This window comes from Pristiophorus japonicus, chromosome 5, assembly GCF_044704955.1.
Source record: "Pristiophorus japonicus isolate sPriJap1 chromosome 5, sPriJap1.hap1, whole genome shotgun sequence".
Lineage (NCBI taxonomy): Eukaryota > Metazoa > Chordata > Chondrichthyes > Pristiophoridae > Pristiophorus > Pristiophorus japonicus.
In genome coordinates this window covers 218,437,618-218,458,880 of record NC_091981.1, presented here as the reverse complement: position 1 = coordinate 218,458,880, position 21,263 = coordinate 218,437,618, and the positions used below count along the sequence as shown (strand labels likewise).

General features: G+C 41.6%; 1 protein-coding gene across 4 annotated transcripts in view; it reads right to left on the bottom strand.

The window, feature by feature from the left end:
- dus3l (dihydrouridine synthase 3-like (S. cerevisiae)) overlaps nt 1-20,277 on the bottom strand; it is a 29,703-nt gene extending 9,426 nt beyond the window's left edge. The window contains exons 1-9 of one of the 4 annotated variants that reach the window (XM_070880057.1): nt 20,150-20,277; nt 19,044-19,155; nt 13,739-14,054; nt 11,438-12,142; nt 8,622-8,663; nt 6,920-7,072; nt 5,067-5,183; nt 4,535-4,600; nt 4,327-4,437 (exon numbers count right to left, since the gene is read on the bottom strand). In XM_070880057.1, the coding sequence (XP_070736158.1) occupies nt 4,327-4,437; nt 4,535-4,600; nt 5,067-5,183; nt 6,920-7,072; nt 8,622-8,663; nt 11,438-12,142; nt 13,739-14,054; nt 19,044-19,120 (1,587 nt within the window). In that variant the 5' untranslated portion in view covers nt 19,121-19,155; nt 20,150-20,277. The other 3 variants (XM_070880054.1, XM_070880055.1, XM_070880056.1) reach the window with 3 other exon arrangements.
- Nucleotides 20,278-21,263: the final 986 nt, after the last annotated feature.

Below are 21,263 nucleotides of genomic sequence, written 5' to 3'. Positions count from 1 at the left end.
GCCAAAGCAGACCAGAAAATTGTGGAGACACATTGTGCTTCAGATGTTGAGGCCCAAACCTGAAGTCTCAGAGGCTCCCAGGAAATGGAAGGTGCTGTCCTTCCTCAGGATGACCGCATTCCGAGTCCCACCACTGACTCTCCAACCACACACACTACACCACCAGTGACTGCTTCCGCCGTTGATGAGGTGCAGCAGTCTGCAGCCGAGCCTTCCAGGCCAAGAGCTAGTCTAGGGCGTTGTCATAAGCTGTCTGCCCCCTAACACAGCAACCCTCTTTGCTGTCGGCACTGAGGCCTCATTGGAGGAGAGAAAGAGATGATGAAGGGAAGTGGGGGAGAAATGTCAGGGCAAGTCCAATTAAGCGATGGCACAACCTTGTGCAGGTGCATTGGTATAAAATGATGACACATGTAAATACTTGTTTTCAATCAATAAACTTGTTGTTCACGGACTTGCTGCAGAACGTTGTTTATGGTTTGGTTTGGTTGGGTTGGTTGATTGTATCGTTTGGTGTTGTTGGGGGCATTATTTATTACTTGTTTTTATAAAAATGGTACTTTGACCATTTGCCATTGGCGTCATAGAATCATAGAAATTTACAGCACGGAGGTAGGCCATTTCGGCCGATCATGTTCTGCCAGCCGACCAAGAGCGATCCAGCCTAATACCACTTTCCAGCTCTTGGTCCACAGCCCTGTAGGTTACGGTACTTTAAGTGCACATCCAAGTATCTTTAAAATGTGAGCTTTCTGCCTTTACCACCTTTTCAGGCAGTGAGTTCCAGACCCCCACCACCCTTTGGGTGAAGAAATTTCCCCTCATATCTTCTCTAAACCTCCCAATTACTTTAGATCTAATACTATGCCTCCTTTAATACTTTAATACTTTGCCTCCTGGTTGTTGACCCCTCTGTCAAGAGAAACAGATCCCTCCTATCTACTCTATCCAGGTCCCTCAATTTTATACACCTCAATCAGGTCTCGTCTCAGCCTCCTCTGTTCCAAAGAAAAGAGACCCAGTATCTCCAATCTTTCCTCATAGCCAAAATTCTCCAGGCCTGGCAACATTCTTGTAGATCTCTTCTGCACCCTTTCTAGTGCAATCACATCTTTCCTGCAATGTCGTGACCAGAACTGCACACAGTACTCCAACTGCGGCCGAACCAGTGTTTTATACAGTTCAAGCATGACCTCCTTGCTCTTTTATTCCATGCCTTGACTAATAAAGGCAAGAATTCCATATGCCTTCTTAACCACCTTACCTATCTGGCCTGCAACCTTCAGGGATCGGTGGACCTGCACTCCAAGGTCCCTTTATTCCTCTACACAGTTCAGTGTCATACCATTTAATGTGTATTCCCTTGCCTTGTTAAACCTCCCCAAATGAATTACCTCACACTTATCTGGATTGAATTCCATTTACCATTGTTTGACCAGTACATTGATAGCTTCCTGTAAGTCTGCAGCTTTCTTCTTCATTATCAACCACACAGCTTATTTTAGGGGGTTCTTGTACATGAAACAAAAAGTTAACATGCAGGTACAGCAAGTAAGTAGGAAGGCAAATGGAATGTTGGCCTTTATTGCAAGGGGGATGCTACAACAGGACAGGGTATTGGTGAGACCACACCTGGAATACGGCGTACGGTTTTGGTCTCCTTATTTAAAAGGAGAGATATACTTGCATTGGAGACTGTTCAGAGAAAGTTCACGAGGTTGATTCCCGAGATGAAGGGGTTGTCTTATAATGAAAGGTTGAACTGGTTGGGATTATACTCATTGGAGTTTAGAAGTTTTGAAGAACATAAGAAATAGGAGCAGGGGTACGCCATTTGGCCCCTGAAGCCTGCTCCGCCATTCAACACGATCATGGCTGATCTGATCATGGACTCGGCTCCAATTCCCTGCCCGCTCAAAAATCTGTTTATCTCCGCCTTAAATATATTCAATGACCCAGCCGCCACAGCTCTCTGGGGCAGAGAATTCCATAGATTTATAACCCTCAGAAGAAATTCCTCATCTCAGTTTTAAATGGGAGATCCCTTATTCTGAGACTATGTTCCCTAGTTTTAGTTTCCCCTAAGAGTAGAAATATCCTCTCTGCAGTCACCTTGTTGAGCCCCCTCATCATCTTATAAGTTTCAATAAGATCACCTCTCATTCTTCTGAACGAGTATAGGCCCAACCTATCTTCATGTCAACCACCTCATCTCCAGAATCAACCTAGTGTACCTTCTCTGAACAGCCTCCAATGCAAGTATATCCTTCCTTAAATACGGAGACCAAAACTGTATGCAGTACTCTAGGTGTGGCCTCACCAATACCCTGTACAGTTGTAGCAGGACTTCGCTGCTTTTATACTCTATCCCCTTGCAATAAAGGCCAACATTCCATTTGCCTTCCTTATTACTTCTTGTACCTGCATACTAACTTTTTGTGTTTCATGTTCAAGGATCCCCAGGTCCCATGTACCGCAGCACTTTGCAATTTTTCTCCATTTAAAATTATAATTTGCTTTTCTATTTTTTCTGCCAAAGTGGATAACCTCACATTTTCCCACATTTTTCTCCAAGAATGAGAGGTGATTTTATGAAACATACAAGATTCTGAGGGGGCTTGACAGGGTAGATGCAGAGAGGATGTTTCCCCTCATGAGGGAATCTAGAACTAGGGGGCATAGTTTCAAAATAAAGGATCGGCCATTTAAAACGGAAATGAGGAGGAATTTCGTCTCACAGAGGGACATGAATCTTTGGAATTCTCTGCCTCAGAGAGCTGTGTGGGCTGAGTCATTGAATATATTTAAGGTGGAGATAGACAGATTTTTGAACCATAAGGGAGCGGGCAAGGAAATGGAGTTGTGGCAAAGATCAGATCAGCCATGATCTTATTGAATGGCGGAGCAGGCTTGAGGGGCCAAATGGACTACTCATGCTCATATTTCTTATGTTCTGCTGAGGCTCTTGGCAGACTTGCTACGCCATGTGCCGCTGGACTGCATACATAGCTTGCCTGTCTGTGAAAAGTTGACCGAGCTTGGATAGTTTTCTTGCTCTCCAATGAAAAATGACAAAAGGATGCTAGTAGGAAGCAGGGTTATTTTAGCTTCCATGCAGCAAGTAGAAGGATGCTATTAAAATAAATTAATGTCCCAACAGTTCTTTTTTTTCGTTTGCTTGTAGGGAAATGCCAAGCAACTGCCTATATTGGAATGATAGAAATCCATAGCTCAGTGTATGGATTAGTTACACCACTGCATTCCAGCACTCACGGTACAGCATTCTTAAGAATGGCTCTCATGCAAAACATTTGTTTGGGACTCAACAGCAAATTAGTAACACTGTTCTTTGCAAGTCAGAAATTATCTAATTATACTTTTAGCATTTTTAAAAAATCATGTTTTAACAAAGGCCCGGAATTTGGGCTTGTAAGGACAGTGAAACTGTCAGCATTCGTCGTCATTACAACTGTGAAACTGACACCAACTTCTGGCATCCGCACATGCCCAGTTGAACGTGGAAATCCAGAAGTTGCTGTCAGTCATTCCCGGCTCCTCCAGAGGCTGCGCTGTTGAACACCCCGCAGCCGGCAATCAATTCAAATCACTGAACTGATGAGAACGTCCCATTTTACGCTGTAGTATCACTGTTAGAACACCCCAACAATGAGATGTAACTGGGTCTTTAATGGCATGTTGAGTCATAACTATTGCTTAACAACCTTTCTGCCCCTGAAAAACTAATTTTATATGTGTAGAATTTCAAATGTTTCCATTATGATAAAAATGCCATCGTTTTTAATACAAAAATTTTTTTTTTTAAAGTTTATGATATTTCAGCTTCCACCTTAATCACATGTGTATGTCCCAATCTTTATTTTGGTCTCTGCAAAATGATTAAAATGTGAAGGATAATCGGTGATTACTACTTCCGGGTTTGCCGTCTGAGAGAATTCTTCAATGGCTGCTTAGCTAGCTTGATGACATCAATGTTGCCGGATGCTGGAGATCCCCTTGACGTAGCGCCAGAATCAAATTAACGGGAAAGGTTAAATTGGCGCCACAGATATCGCTAGATATTTGTGGGTAGCTTTCTTCAAGGTCAGTGGCGAGCGCCATCACTTCACCGCTGACCGCAAAATCCGTGCCAATGTAATTGACTTCACAGCCTCAAATGGTATTTGACTAGTAACTGAGTGTGAACTTGTGATGTTAAAGGTTTCTGTGCTTCATCTTCAATTTTTTTAATCCCTAGTCCTTCCGCTAACTGATAAACATACATCAGATACAAAATAACAAAAGAATAGAATGCTTGATAACACTTACCGTAAGCATGGAAAGCCCACAATCCCTAAGGTTAGGTATTATTTTGTGGGCAATGTTGACCTTTTCATGTACACCAGTCCTTATTTTTGCAGTCAATGAAACATCCAATACCTACAGCAAGTTATGGAACAAATGGCTTCAGTTGCATGTAAAATACTGATAAGCAGATTTGGTACGAGTGAATTGTAGGTCTATCGAAACTACTTACAGAGTTCATTCCTCTAACAATCTGTTCCAACTTGTTCAAACGATTCATTAGACCACAACCGCCTCCCTGTGAAGAGTGGCAGGATTTGGGGAATATTTTACATATAATCATACACTCAGGGTCACAAGCAAAATCTATGCACACTTTCTAAAGCATGGTGCATGTTTAGTGGCATAATGGACAGATTAGATTGCACAACCACACAGAAACTGGAAACGCTAATCCAAAACTTAACTCTACACAGGTGATTACAGAAAAATTTAAAAGGTACATATATCTTTTGAACATTAAGTTCCTTAATAAAAATTGTTGCAGAACAATTTCAAAAATTGTACTAGAAATTAACATCTTCACTGCACGGAATGAAAATAGGATGGGTTCTACTGTGGGTAGGCATTATGCTTTGCCAGATTACAGGTCAGCTACAATTCTTTTTTAAAAACACAACAAAAGGAACACATGTACATTTATATAACACGCCTCATGAAAAGACATCTCTAAACTTTACACATGGAGCAGTGAAACAACGTACCTTGTGATATACTAGATCTATTGGGCAGCCCACATTAATGTCAACAAAGTCGACATCGATGTTCTGGTTCAGAAGCTCAGCACATTTTGTCATGGTGTCAGGAAAAGCTCCCTCTAGCTGTAGCAAAGATGTAATTCATTTTTACTGCAAGTAAATATACTTATTCCACAGCTACTCACTGCATTACAAATCTAATGCTAGATTAAAAAGTATATTTCAATTGCCCTTTACTTAAAATTATTTATTTACATCTTAAATTGACAAAAGAGGACTTTTTTAAAAAAGCATCATCAGTCGAGATGACTATTCTTGAAGCCATTGTTTTTTTTGAAAATGAATAATGAAAATGAACAAAAAGGTTAGTATGCAAGTGATCAGAAAGGCCAATGGAGTATAAAATCAAGGAAGTCTTGCTATAGTTGTACAGGGTATTGATGAGGCCACACCTGGAATACTGTGTGCAGTTTTGGTTTCCATATTTACGAAAGGATATACTTTGCTTTGGAGGCAGTTCACAGAAGGTTCACTAGATTGATTCCAGAGATGAGGGGGTTGACTTATGAGGAAAGGTCGAGTAGGTTGGGCCTCTACTCATTGGAATTCAGAAGAATGAGAGGTGATCTTATCGAAATGTATAAGATTATGAGGGGGCTTGACAAGGTGGATGCAGAGAGGATGTTTCCACTGATAGGGGAGACTAGAACTCAGGGGCATTGGGCCCAAGTTTCCACATGATTTGCGCCTGATTTTTAGGAGCAACTGGTGGAGAACGGACTATCTTAGAAATCGCAATTCTCCACATTTTTTTTTCTGCAGTTCTAGTCAGGTAGAACAGTTCTACTTTGGAACAGAATTTTTTCTTCAAAAGGGGGCGTGTCCGGCCACTGACGCCTGATTTCAAAGTTTCCACAGTGAAAACGTACTCCAAACTAAAGTAGAATGGAGCAAGTGAAGATTTTTGTAGAACTGAAAAAACCTGTTCTACACATTAAAAAATCAGGCGCAGGTTACAAATTAGGCGTCCAGAATGAGGTGGGGAGGGGGGGGGGGAGAAGGGAACTCATTAAATTTTACAATAAATCCTTATTTATACTTCTACAAATATTATACAAATAAATCCAACCTGAATAAACATTTATAAGCAAAGAAAAGATTAAATAAACCATCTTCCTACCTGTGTGAAAGTGCTTCAGCCAGGGAGAATTCTGCAGCCGTTCGTGCCGCTGAGCGGGAGGGGGGGGGGGGGGAGAAAGCCATTCGTGCCGCTGAGCAGGGGGGGGGGGCCGTTCGTGCCGCTGAGCGGGAAGGGGGGGGGAGGGGGGAGAAAGCCGTTTGTTGTTGTGGAGGGGAGGGAGGGGAAGGAGACAGCGGTTTGTTGCCGCGGAGGGGAGGGAGGGAGGGAGGGGAAGGAGACAGCGGTTTGTTGCCGCGGAGGGGAGGGAGGGGAAGGAGACAGTGAGAAGGGTAGCCTCAGTGCTGATGGCAATGTGCTTTTATTAAAAAATGTTCAAAAATTAAACAGTTACAAAGAACTACAAAAATGGCCGAGTGCCAATGTTTTTTTCCACACTGAGCATGCGCGAACGCTCCAACGCGCACGCGCAGCGTTGCCGGCAGGAAAAAAACTAATTTAAATAGTACCCAACCCCTCCCACTTACAAAATCGGCGCGAGTGTAGGCTCCGCCCCCCTGGGCGCCATGCCAAACAGACAAGGAGCTGCAAAGCGCTCGAGAATAGCGCGTTTTTTGCTACAGATGGTGCCTTCGTAAATCATAGGGCCTGTTGAAGAAGCCTGGTTTTTATACCATTTTATAAGATGCTTCAAAAATAAGTAACTTCTGAGATCACAGACCTGCACTCCAAAGAAGTCTTCTGTATAATGGCGTTTCAACAATGCCCATTCTGAAGACTGACCTTGCAAAAGGTTTGTACACATTGCCATCTCCCCACAAGTGATGTCAGCTCCAAACCTTTTACATACTCGACGGAAAGGAAGATTACCACACTGCAATGAAAAGACAGACTTGCATTTATATCGTGCCTTTCACAATCTCAGGACATCCCAAAGCACTTTACAGCCAATGAAATACTTTTTTGAAGTGTAGTAATACAGGTGCAGACTTGTAATGCAGGAAATACATAAAAACATAAGAAATAGCAGCAGGAGTAGACCATTTGGCCCCTCATGCCTGCTCCACCATTCAATAAGATCATAGCTGATCTGATCATGGACTCAGCTCCACTTCCCTGCCCGCTCCCCTTTACTCCCTTATCACTCAAAAATCTCCGCCTTAAATATATTCAATGACCCAGCCTCCACAGCTCTCTGGGGCAGAGAATGCCATAGATTTACAACCCTCCGAGAAGAAATTGCTCATCTCAGTTTTAAATGGGAGACCCTTATTCTAAGACTATGTCCCCTAGTTTTAGTTCCCCCCACGAGTGGAAATATCCTCTCTGCATACACCTTGTCGAACCCCTTCATTATCTTATAAATGTCAATAAGATCACCTCTCATTCTTCTGAACTCCAATGTGTATAAACCCAATCTTCCCTCATAATTCAACCCCCTCATATCCAGAATCAACCTAGTGTCCAATGCAAGTATATCCTTCCTTAAATACGGAGACCAAAACTGCACACAGTACTCCAGGTGTGGCCTCACCAATACCCTGTACAGTTGTAGCAGGCCTTCTCGGTTTTTATACTCTATCCCCCTTGCAATAAAGACCAACATTCCATTTGCCTTCCTGATTACTTGCTGTACCTGCATACTAACTTTTTGTGTTTCATGCACAAGGACCCCCAGGTCCCTCTGTACTGCAGCATTTTGTAATTTCTCCATTTAAATTATAATTTGCTTTTCTATTATTTCTACCAAAGTGGATAACCTCACATTTTCTACTCCATCTGCCAAATTTGCAATGTAATACAGAGGGGAGTAATATCTGAAGAGCTGAAAACATACATTTCTACTGCTGAACAGAAACCAAAATTAGATCAACCTTTTGACCAGTTTTTAATTCAAAGTGTTCCTTTATTAATTTGAATTATTGGCAACATGTTCCCCCTTTAGCAAGGAAAGTAGGACAGTCTGACCTGTGAACCCCATGACAATTCTCAATACCACTCTGATCAGTTGACAGGAGATGCATTTATATGGCATGTGGATGGTCCCACTAAATTAACCATTTACTGGCCATTGAAGGTTTCACTTCCTAAAATTTCTTCAGTCTTGCAGATCCTTACTTTCTAGCATCAAAAGAACAGGTAGACAACCCAATTCTAGACTCTAAACGAACGCACACTTTGACCAATTGTGTAGAAATCAAGCTTGCATCCTCCCACTGCATAGTTTCAAGAATACCAACAGTTTATAACCTCCATCCATCATTGTGTAGCTCTCCATATCAGGATGGACAAGGTTTGGCAAACCTCACCATGCCTTGCTATGAAAGCAGAGCTGATGATAGAAGCGCAACTTGTGATTCTGGCTAAAATGTCAGTTCTTTTGATTTCGCTGGCATCGATAGCAATTACAGCATCCTACTTACTGTTGTTAGGGGGGCCAGATAAAGCTTATCTCTGAAGTTCAGCTGAAATAAAAAAATAAAAATTTATTGCAAAAACACACAAGGTAAGAGAACGCATAGCATTACTGCTACATAGCAAATTAAACCAGCAACTGCAAAATTGTCACTGGTTACCTTTGCGGAAATAGTTATTTTCATTGATTAATATTCTAGCATTACAGTGAAGGCATGAGGGGAGTTATTAAACCCTACCTGCATATCTCTTTCTCTTCCCCCCACCCCCCACCCACCCCCCCAAATATAGAAAGTATTTATTTTTACATTTTGATGCTGTTGAAGTTAAAGTCTTCCAGGTGTGATGTTTTATTGATTACAGTGTATAAATATGGTATTTTCCCATATATGCACAGGTAAGGACAGAGCAAGGAGGGAAAAGATAAACAATGAAGCTGGTCCTTAAGTCTGTTTTAGTCCTCATTTATACACAAGAATATCTCTACTTCATTTTATGTTCACATTTCCTCAATCTCTTTCTCCATCATCCTATAACTTTACTTCCCTCCCACCACCCTACACCCACCCCAATTTCCACTGCCTCACATCTCAGATAATTCCTTTGGTGCGAGTTCCTCCCACATTTTGATCCTCCGTCACTCTAGGCCTTTGCTGTATGGTGCCTGCTAATTCTAACCTACCCAATGCTGACCGATACACCTCCAATTTCCCTACAAGTCATTTCCATCATAATCTGTCTCAAAGTCCCTCTCCCATTCAAGTCTGTCTCTGTTATATAAAAAGAAAAACTTGAAAATGCTGGAAATCTATTATATTAAAGAAAACACATCAGCTCTGCCAGTATCTGACAAGACAGAAGCCAAGTTAATGTTTTGGGGTGGATAACCTTGGTCAGAGCCAGCTTTGTCATCCCACTTGTTTGGCCATTTATTTCTGCTTTTGTAGACATTTCTGATCAATCTTCTTGTCATATTAAGTCAGAGAACATAACTAGGACTATAATGTAACTCAAAGTATAGGGGACAACTCACCAAGCTGCAGAGATTATAAAAGTGGATGCAACAGATAGGAAACTTAACCAGAGTGCAGGAATGGTTCATTCGGACTCAGATGCAAAGAAGCACGATAGTATTCTCTTTGCAGAAACAATTAATTATAATTCAGGAAAAAATAAACAATTACATTTTCTGTTGAAATTTGAGCTTCCTTGGTGTGCAAATAGATTTCAGGAGCTGCTAATATCGTGGAGCTAAAACCACAATCTATCACAGATGTGTTTCTTGCAGGTTTCACAGTAATTATGATATTTTGCTGAATAGAAATATATTCCACAATAAAATAGTTGATGTTCTTTGAAAATATTTAGATCACCACTTTTTTATCATCACCACAGGGGTATTTTGCAAAAGATAATCTGTCCAATTCGCTGAAAAATTTCTATTAGAGGTTTTGTGATACAATTCATTATTATTCCTTCTACATTAAATTTTTTTTTGAATACCAGTTCATTAAAAAAAAATGAAATTACAGCTTCCAGTCTCAGATTTCCCACTGGGGACCAAACTTTCAAGTGTTTCAAGAACGCAGTAAGAATGAAAATGGAAGTCCTGTTCGACTAAGGGTCTGAGCAGAAGCTGAACATAAAGCAAATGAAGAAGTATACTTTTAGAATTTGTTAAGGAGAAGCCACATGCTAAAAGTTTTATTAACTTTAATGAATACACTGATTCTTTAAAAACAACTCCGCTCTCCACAGTCACAACTTTAAAATCCATTTTTATGTCCTAATATAAACCATTTTTAGCATCAAAACTGGAGAAACAAAATCAGGGTAAACAATTAAGAGTTCAAAAACCCAAAGAAATTATTACAAATCAGTTTTAGTTTGAACGTCATCAAACCTCAAGAAAACAATCAAAATAATAAGACAGTTAAGCTAAATGACAACCCATCGTTTTCAAAGTTCAGATGGGCCTCAGCGAAAATTCCAAAAATAACATAGTCAAGCTATTTTAGTGATAAAATACAGATCACAGAAATTTACATCACAGGAGGCCATTTGACCCACCGTACAATGCATATTATATTTGTGGATGGACTGCGCACTCCAAAATGTTAAGTGCTAAAATGTATGTTTAAAGTTGTACATCACCACCATTGTAATGTGAAGCAGAAACATTTTTCGCAGTCCAACATGAAATATTAAATAGTCGTTATTAAAACTGAATTTTGCAGCATGCGCTATGAACGGTATACTGCAATCATTGTCAGTGTATCTATTTTAATGACATGGCTGAAGTGATTGTCAAAGTTCATCTTAACATGATGATACAATGCATTCACATCTTCATACTCGCTGAAGAAAGTTCTTCATCCAGTACTTGATGTCAGAGGTGGAATCAAGCATGCTGGCAGAGAGGTGCATTTGGGCATCAATGGTGCAGATATGGAAGCTAGGCCATGTTTGCAAATATCACCCAGGGATAGCATGTGGATGAAGAATAGAAGGCGCCAAGGATGGTGCCTTGGAGCAGTGGAAGTGATCAGACAGGAAAGGGGTGTATGGACTGTGCTGGACAAGTGGAAATATGAGAGAGAGAGAGAGAGAGAGAGAGAGAGAGAGAGAGAGAAGCATCACAGAACTATAATGGAGAGGTTGTGGAGGAGAATGGAATGATTGTGTCTTTGGCTGCAGATTTCATATTTAGTCAGGAAAACTGTAACAGTTATACATCAAGGAATATTTTATACTTGGCCTCTATGGAAAGACAAATTCTGGTTATTTTCCTATATACGGATTAAAATTTAATAACGAGACTTACTCGTTTCTTCTCACAGGCTCGAAGCTTTATGATATCTTCATCAGTCACAACACCCAGTGTTTTTGCAGAGGTTATTTGTTCATTGTCGTCTTTAACAGAATTGACTGTGACATTATCTGTTCCTGAACTAGGAATAGTCTCTTTTAATTCAACATTCCTCGGTTTTTCTTCAGATACAGGACCATTATCCAATGTGTTTTCTGAACAGCAAGGTATACTCTGTGGTTCTGCAATTATATTATCCTTCAATCCTATACAAGAATTGTTTTCCTCCATGACTGCATTTGAGACACCAATATCTGTGATAACCTTCTCAACACATTTTGATTTGTTAGAAACAGTTTGCCTTTCTGCATTACCTCGTTTTTCAGATTTATTGTCTTTGCTCAACTGTTTCAAGTACTGCTCGGATTTGTTAAAGCAAAACTTTTTTTTGCGTAGGACCTGCTGCATTTCTTTGCTGAGACTGTTTCTCACAATCACTTTTTTCTCCCATGACTTCATAAGATCCTCAGTAACCAGGTTCTTGTTATCTGGCCCAATGTGAGATTTTGCATACCGGCAGGTAATGCCATATCGACACCTTCCGTATGTATCATATAAGTAACAATGGTCTCCAAGATCAGCAGGCTTGGATTCCAGGTACTTCGACACATCATGCAAAAATCTGCACTGGTCACCAAAATAACATTTCTTCGGAGGTTCCTTAGGGGAAAATAAAAGAAGAAAAATTAACATCTGCTTCAGCATGTTTAGAACAGGTTAATGAGGAGGAGATGCGAAAACCTAACAGGGATTGTGAAGCACTATAAACTAATAGGATATGCCTGCAAACTCTTAATGGTGGCGTAACAGAAGGCAGCCACATGCTTTAATATATTTTTGTGAGGGCACTATAACCCAATATGGCACATGCCTACAAACTGTAACTGGACAACAGATATTTATGTCCTTTAGTTGTTTACTGTAGGTACACAAAACATGTAATACACTCATGGGTTTCTTGTGCAGCCTTTTGAACTAGCTATATAAAGCCTTTCTATACTGGTTGATCAACTGATCAATGTGTTGGATGATTCTTGCACTTAAGACCTCTGCTTACTGTTACATTGTTTCCACCAAGATGAAGCACCAGCTTCAGAGCCAATGTCTCAAACTTCTCAATAACGCCGATGCTATTTGCCAAATGATTTAATTCTCCAAGATACATCCCACTCCATTTTGAACAAATTCCATCTTTTCAACAGAATTTATGCGAACTTCAATTTTTTAGTCCCATTTGACATCCTGATTTGGGGGGAGGTCTTTTGAATTTCAAAGTCAGCTAGGTTTTATATAAACCACTTCATTAAGCCATCAACAATGGATGGCCCTTAATTATATAGTTTGTAAGTTTAGGCAGTGGTTGACAGATGATAGAAAGTTGCTGTGTATTTGTTCTGTAACATCAATATTGGTTAGTAAAATTTAGGGCACCACAACTTAACAGAATGCACCTGCAAACTATTAAAAGAAGATGAAGAGCATTATAACCCAACATTGGAACACATCCAGAACTTGTAATATTGCCAGATAATTGGATATATATTTGTACTATCTTCTTTACATTTCTGACCTCCTCCCTCTCCTCCACCGCACTATCCATCGGCTTTCACCAGTTAATCCCTTGAGAAGAGCATTAGGCTCAATTTTTGCCTAAAGGTTCGCACTTCCAATAGATTTCTAATAGATAGGAAAAACACCAAGTCCTTAAAAGGTATATTCAAACTACAATGTAAATAAGCTCACCAGTTTACAATGAGTCAGCAAGACTGTTCACCACAAGTATAATTTTATGCTTCACCCAAGAACAAAAAAAAACTTTGCAAATACCACTAAAAACCAGGTACATTCACAATGAAACAGACATCAAGGCTATTGCACATTGAATCTCAACACTTTTTATTTTAAAAGTTTTACCTCCTATTTCAGGTCTTGTTGGGCCATGGCCATGGGTCTATGGCTGAGACAACAAGCAGGGAGCCGACTCCCCTACTTTTTTCAGTTGGGGCCACTGGGAAGCATATACCATGGTGATGATTCTATTTCAGATTTCCTCCCACTGCCACCCCATATCCCCTTGGGGCCGAACATCTCTCCCTAGCAACACAACCAAGACTGGGAACTCAACTGAGTGTGAAAACTGGGGAAAGGGACAGAAGTGTAACCTGTGACTCTGCGCTCCACTTTATACACTGATACTCCAAAACAATGCATCATCAGATATGGGCAACATTTTGCATTTTTCTTTTGAATACTTACCTGGCATACTGAGGTACACAACTTTTGATCATGTTCATACTGGTTGGGCTTCAGATGAGGCCTGTTTTTATTTTGGCCCCGGGCTTTCTTATTACTTTGTTTGCATTCTCCATTATCCTTTTCAGATTCAGTTTTATCTTGAACATTTTCATCTTCATTCATTTTAATTCTTTTTACTTTATGTTCTGGGAGATCACAGTCTGCAGCATCTTCAGCACCTTCTCCATCTTTCAGATGACCTTTGTCAGCAACTGTTAGGTCTTTATCCCTTCCACTATTAATGTATTCATGGAAATTATTTTTGGTTGTACAATATCTGGAAGAAAAAAAAACATTCTTAAAAAATTAAATGACCTAATAGAGGTCTTTAATATTATGAAAGGTTTTGATAAGTGGAAACACTCTCTCTGTATCCACTCTGTGGGGAGAACACAACTAGAGGCCATCAATATAAGTTGGTCACCAAGAAATCAAATAGGGGATTCAGAAGAAACTTTTTTAACCAGAGTAGAACTCGCTACCACAGGGAGTGGTTGAGGCGAATAGTATAGATATTTAAAGGGGGGGAGGGAGGGGGCAGATAAGCATAAATGCTGGCATAGACTGGTTGTGCCGAATGGCCTGTTTCTGTGCTGTATATTCTATCCATACAGGAGGGCAGGTATGACTACAGCCCTGTAGACCATGAGCTTGGTGGTAGATTTGAGGGCCAGGTCTTCAAACACTCTTTTCCTTAGACGGCCTAAGGCTGCACTGGCGCACTGGAGGCGATGTTGAATCTCCGCATCAATGTCTGCCTTTGTTGATAAGAGGCTCCTGAGATATGGGGAATGGTCCACGTTGTCGAGGGCTGCGCCGTGAATCTTGATGATTGGACGGCAGTGCTGTGCAGCGGGGACAGGCTGGTGGAGGACCTTTGTCTTATGGATGTTAAGCGCAAGGCCCATGCTTTCATATGCCTCAGTGAATACATTGACTATATCCTGGTGTTCAGCCTCAGAATGTGCGCAGATGATGTATAGACGATGAATAGAAGGCACCTTAAGTCGCTGGAGATATATCACCACCGATGTCTCCGCAAGATCCTGCAAATCCCCTGGGAGGACAGGCACATCAACATCAGTGTCCTCATCCAGGCTAACATCCCCAGTATTGAAGCACTGACCACACTCGATCAGCTTCGTTGGGCAGGCCACATAGTTCACATGCCAGATACAAGACTCCCGAAGCAAATGCTTTATGCGGAGCTCCTTCATGGTAAACGAGCCAAAGATGGGCAGCGGAAGCATTACAAGGACACCCTCAAAGCCTCCCTGGTAAAGTGCGACATCACCACTGACACCTGGGAGACCTTGGCTGAAGACCGCTCGAGGTGGAGAAAGTGCATCCAGGAGGGTGCACTTCGAGTCTCAACGCAAAGAGCGTGAAGAGGTCAGGCGCAGACAGCGGAAGGAGCGCGCGGCAAACCAGCCCCACCCACCTCTTCTCTCAACGAATATCTGTCCCATTTGTGACAGAGTCTGTGGCTCTCGTATTGAACTGTTCAGCCACCAGTGAACTCACTTTGGGAGTGGAAGCAAGTCTTCCTCAATTCCGAGGGACTGCCTATGATGATGATATTCTATGCAAAAATTTTTATCTCAATACTCCTGTGAAGTGCCTGGAGACATTTCACTACGTGCTAGAGTCTCCAAATCAAGCTTTAAGACTGATTGAATCTGTGTGTTGGATATGCAGTGCTTACATTCTCCCCATAGGGACACATTTCAGCTAGTCAAGTGCAGAGATTTTAGGTTCAATTTGGAAAGAGTCAAGGTTTAGCGACTGTGGAATGTGCACAGGGGTTGCTAGAATTGAATTATCTAAATCACACATTACTAACACAACGCAGGTAAACCTTCTGCTGCTTGTCCAGCTGGGAGCACCCTATCCATTAGGATGTAGGATTATCTGGAATCAAGTGGGAAGAATCGCAGCCTGGGCTACTATCCAAGAAACACCCCACCTGTTGAGATATAGGGTAATCTGGAAGCAAGAGAGAGGGGGGAATTCCAGTCCCCAGTGACAAATCTACCCCTTCAGGTTCCAGAAATAAGGCAGGGCGGATGATAGTTGAAATACTGCAGACCACTGGCTCAGATATTGATTTACTGAATCTAACATGGAGCCATCAAAATCTAAAAAAGACCCAGTATCCCTCCTCGCCATGCCCCCTTCAACCAAGTGGTTATGGTACATTTACCTGAAAATATAATTTTGCAATGCAAGACAGAACATAATTTGTCAATTCAAGATTTGTCAAGAACAGCTCTAGAAAGTGAAATAGACCAAGAAACACTTTTAATAGAAACCAAGATAAAAGAAAATAGACCAAAGTTCCCAACTACAATGTGCGTGACTGAATTTAAATCAAAGATTTTTTGACAAACATGTGAACGATTACATTAGCTGATCGATGGCATATATGATCTATAGATAGTTCATAAGTAAAACTATGATCAGCGCATGCTCATTTATAAATGATTTATCTTTGTGGTAAACAACAGCTTATGCTATCCAGTATATTTTAGAGTTTGCCCTCTGAATGATGCTCAATAATTCACTTTAAATTTAAATGGCTGGTTTAGTCAATAGGTATTTCCTTCACATAAATAAAGATGAAGTTTGACAGGTCTTGTACTTCATGTGATGAGATGTTAATATCTAAATGGTTGCCAGTCCATTCATATATTTCCCTTAATGGCTCAGCAATTAGAGATTAGAGTTATTGGGGCTAAAATTCCAGCCTCGCCAGGTCCATACGGAATACATACGGACCCGGCAAGGCTTCGCAAAAGCCGGTTTCCGGCTCACAATGCGCATGTGCCAAAAAACAACTTTTCCAATCTGTCACGTTTTGGCTTGACAGATCTTCCGCATTCCCGCAGCCAGGACATTCGCGCGGGCGAGATTGGGCTATTTGACCAACTCTTGCCCAGCAAATGTCATTAAAACTCTTGTGCCTGGTAAAAGCAGGCAGCGTAAGAGTTTTAAAACTCTCATTTTTATGTTTAAAAATCTTGTCCATTCATGCAAGTTTATTTTAAACCCTATTAAAACACTAAAAAAAAAATCCAAAAAATATTTTTTCTTCTAAAACATTTAATGAATTTTAAATTTCAATTAATTTTAATTATGTGAGGTGTGTTTCTTATTTTTTATGTTGTGTTTAGTGTGTTTGCCTTTTTTTTCTCTCATTGATAGCAATAAGAACTCAGAGATACGGAGTTCTCATTGCTATTAATGAGAATACTATACCCAATTGGTTGTCCAATCACACGTGACTCCACCGTCTGCATCCAAACCTAGAGGACAGGTGCGCGCTCCGATGCACGGGAAGAGAAGGCCTCGCATATCAATCACAGGCCCCTCCGGGACCACCAGGTAATTTCATTAAAAATTCTCAGGTCGGAGGTGTTCGTCTGAAGGAAGCCTCCGACCCGAATTTCAGGCCAATGGCCTGAAGTTTGCAATCAGCAGCGAATACAGCTGCCCAAAGATTTTTCGTGACCTTTAGGGGGCAACTCACATTCATTGGAAATCTGTTGAACAGGGAAAGCAACAATGTATCTCTTCAACCAATCCGATTGAAGAATGAACCACAAAGTGCAAGTTAGAATATTTAATTTGTTGTAAAATCATGTACAAAAAGTAAAGACATGGAAAGAAAGATGGAATTGCGAGGAGATAGAAAGAACATTTTTTTTTAAATCTCAAACAATAATTCTGAAGGAATCAGACTCCACATTTGTAAAAGTAAATTTTCAGTGCCAGAGAGGCTGATTGACAATTATTAAAACTTATTATACCGTTAAAAATCCACTTTCACTTGAATTGACAGGCCCTAAACCTTTTCTGGCATTTTTAGTGGGTATCTAGTGTGCAAGTACCACAACTTCACACCCTTCGCTGTTTAACTGGAGTCTCTCACAGGAGGTGCCAGTGCACCCAAGCTTGGGGGAGGGGGTGGAATTGGACAGCAACATAAGGAATAGGAACAGGAGTAGGCCATATTGCCCCTCAAGCCTGCTCCGCCATTCAATAAGATCATGGCCGATCCGATCATGGACTCAGCCCCACTTCCCCACCCGCTCCCCATAACCCCTTATCGTTCTGTCTTAAATTTATTCAATGTCCCAGCTTCCACAGCTCTCAGAGGCAGCGAATTCCACAGATTTACAACCCTCAGAGAAGAAATTCCTCCTCATCTCTGGTTTAAATGGGCGGCCCCTTATTCTAAGATCACGCCCTCTAGTTCTAGTCTCCCCCATCAGTGGAAACATCCTCTCTGCATCCACCTTGTCAAGACCCCTCATAATCTTATACGTTTCGATAAGATCACCTCTCATTCTTCTGAATTCCAATGAGTAGAGGCCCAACTTATTCAATCTTTCCTCATAGGTCAACCCCCTAATCTCTGGAATCAACCTTGTGAACCTTCTCTAAACTGCCTCCAAAGCAAGTATATCCTTTTGTAAATATGGAAACCAAAACTGCACGCAGCATTCCAGGTGTGGCCTCACCAATACTTTATATAGCTGTAGCAAGACTTCCCTGCTTTTATACTCCATCCTCTTTGCAATAAAGGCCAAGATTCCATTGGCCTTCCTGATCACTTGCTGTACCTGCATACTATCCTTTTTTGTTTCATGCACAAGTACTCCCAGGTCCCGCTGTACTGCAGCACTTTGCAATCTTTCTCCATTTAAATAATAACTTACTCTTTGATTTTTTTTCTGCCAAAGTGCATGACCTCACACTTGCCAACATTATACTCCATCTGTCAAATTTTTGCCCACTCACTTCACCTATGTCTTTTTGCAGATTTTGTGTGTCCTCCTCACACATTGCTTTTCCTTCCATCTTTGTATCATCAGCAAACTTGGCTACATTACACTTGGTTCCTTCATCCAAGTTGTTAATATAGATTGTAAATAGTTGGGGTCCCAGCACTGATCCCTGCGGCACCCCACTAGTTACTGGTCGCCAACCAGAGAATGAACCATTTATCCCGACTCTCTGTTCGTTAGCCAATCCTCTATCCATGCTAATATATTATCCCCAACCACCTGATATCCATATTTAACTGCGCATATGCGGTCGCCGTCAGTTGCTGTCCAATTTACTCCTTAATAATGACGATCAGATAGCCTCACCGTTATTCCTACCGCAAAATCCGGGCCATGTGTATTTGGCAGCGTGTTGGCTTTTAGTATGCCTGCAAGAAATAATTTTAAATCTTTTAAAACAAACTTCTTCGACTTACTGAGGCTTGATGGCTGCGATTCCTGGGTCAGTCACACCATCATTGATAGAGATATTGGCATCTCCTCCTTCAGCCATAATGAACCCAGTTCGAGTTTATAAACTTGTAAATGCTAGGAAACAAAAAGTATTATCAACTCTTTGACATCACACCAGCATTTAAATTAGACTTACTACTGACCCACTATTAGTATTTTCTAAAATGTGAACTCAATACCAGAAGTATAGTTTCTAAAATACGACTCCATTCTTCAGCGCCTCGTGGAGGTGCAGGTTTTAACAGTTAAAACTTTTTTTTTGTAATAAATGAGTTTTCAACATGAATAAAGCAAACACTCCAAATCGCCGTGTGGCCCACTGCACGGCTGTGGCAGGAGGCAGCGAGAGACCTGAGTATAAATCTCCAGCGGTCTGCTGCTGCCCTTGCTGCCTTCACCAGAGACCCGCGCCACCCTGACACGGATCAATGACAACAATCCAACCAGTCTGACACCAACTCGTCCGAAGAGGCGCTGAGAATTAGAGACCATCAGCTGCTGAAATATTACGTTTGGTGTTGCGGGGGGTGGGTAACAATCACCAGAAGTGAGGCTGAAGCAGACAACCCTCCCTCGCTCGCTCGCTCACTCCCCCGCGGAGCCGGAGCCGGACAGACACGGACTGCACTCCGGGTGCAGCGCTGCAGACGCTCCCGCTGCAACTCGGAAGCGCCGATATTGGTCCGCAGAAATGTCGCATTTCTGACCACTTCACTGCGACACAGGCCGCAGCATCTTCACTTATTTATTTTGTTTGGGCAGGATTGAAGTTGGGTATGTGAAAACATTTCTAAAACTACCAGAGTAGTATCACAGTTTATTATCAATGACTGGAATTACATTTTTAATCAGCAAAGAGCGAGGCACGGATTGCGAATCCCTCTAAATGCCTGGATCTGTTTATTTTCAGTGATGCACAGTACTTTTTGAACCAACATGACCAATAGTCGCTCAAATGATACTGTTCTAACTATCGAAAATATAACACCCAAAAGATCTCCAGGAGTTTTATTTCATATACCATACATTTGTTAACTCCTGAAATTGTCTTTTTCTTCTGGGTTCATACCTTTGCATTTCAAGATTTGTTGTACCCTTTGATAATCACTTGTATATTCTACAAATCCCCTGAGAGGACAGACGCACCAACATTAGCATCCTAGACCAGGCCAGCATCCCCAGCATTGAAGTACTGACCACACTTGATCAGCTCCGCTGGGCAGGCCACATTGTCCGCATGCCAGACATGAGACTCCCAAAGTATTATGTATGCAATAAAGGTTCCAACTGAGTACTGTTTAACTAAGCAAGGTACAACCTTGTTACTGCTTTATTACAGCCCAAAGTGCCTCACTCACAAAATGGCTGGCCTTTTATACCAGAGCAGCACATGTGCGTGCTGCTCAGTGGCCTCCAACAAAGACACCGTCCGATGGCTACAAACAGCATGTATATACACGACAATACCCTCCTCTGAGATCTTATCACAGTCTTTCACAGGTTGAAACGGTCCGGTGCTTTACGCTCCCGGGTTGACCGTCTTAGTTCGATTCCGCCCTTGGGTGAATGTGCGGAGTCTATTGTAGCTGGTGGTTGGATTGCTGACTTGTTGGGGGTGGCAGTGGCCAGGTCAGGAATTGCAAGTCCATTTTTATTGAACAAGACCGTGATGGAAATTCATGTTCACTGATGACCCTTGAGTCCTCTGAAGGCTGCTGTGTTCATAATAAAGTAATGCAACTGAGTACTGTAGACAATGAGTAAGTATGACCTTAGCTCCTTTATTCAAACTCCAGAGTGTTGCTACAACATGGGAGACCTGCTTATATATAGTGCTCCCAAGGTATGCTGGGATCCGTTGGGACTCCAACAGGTATGCCCTCTGGTGGTGGTATGATACAGGTTGCCTAGGGTTGCATATATAACAGGTAGGTTGGTTGGTCGTCGACGGTTTCTTCTGGCTCATCTGTGTGCCTCAGCTTTGTTTGATCCATGTGTTTCCTGCAAGTTTGTCCATTTTTGAGCTTAGTAACAAATACTCTGTTGCCCTCCTTGGACATGACCATATCAGCGATCCATTTGGGACCCTGACCATAATTCAATACATATACAGAATCATTAACGGAAATCTCGCGTGACACAGTTGCGTGATCGTGGTACTCTTGTTGACTCTGTCTTCTGTA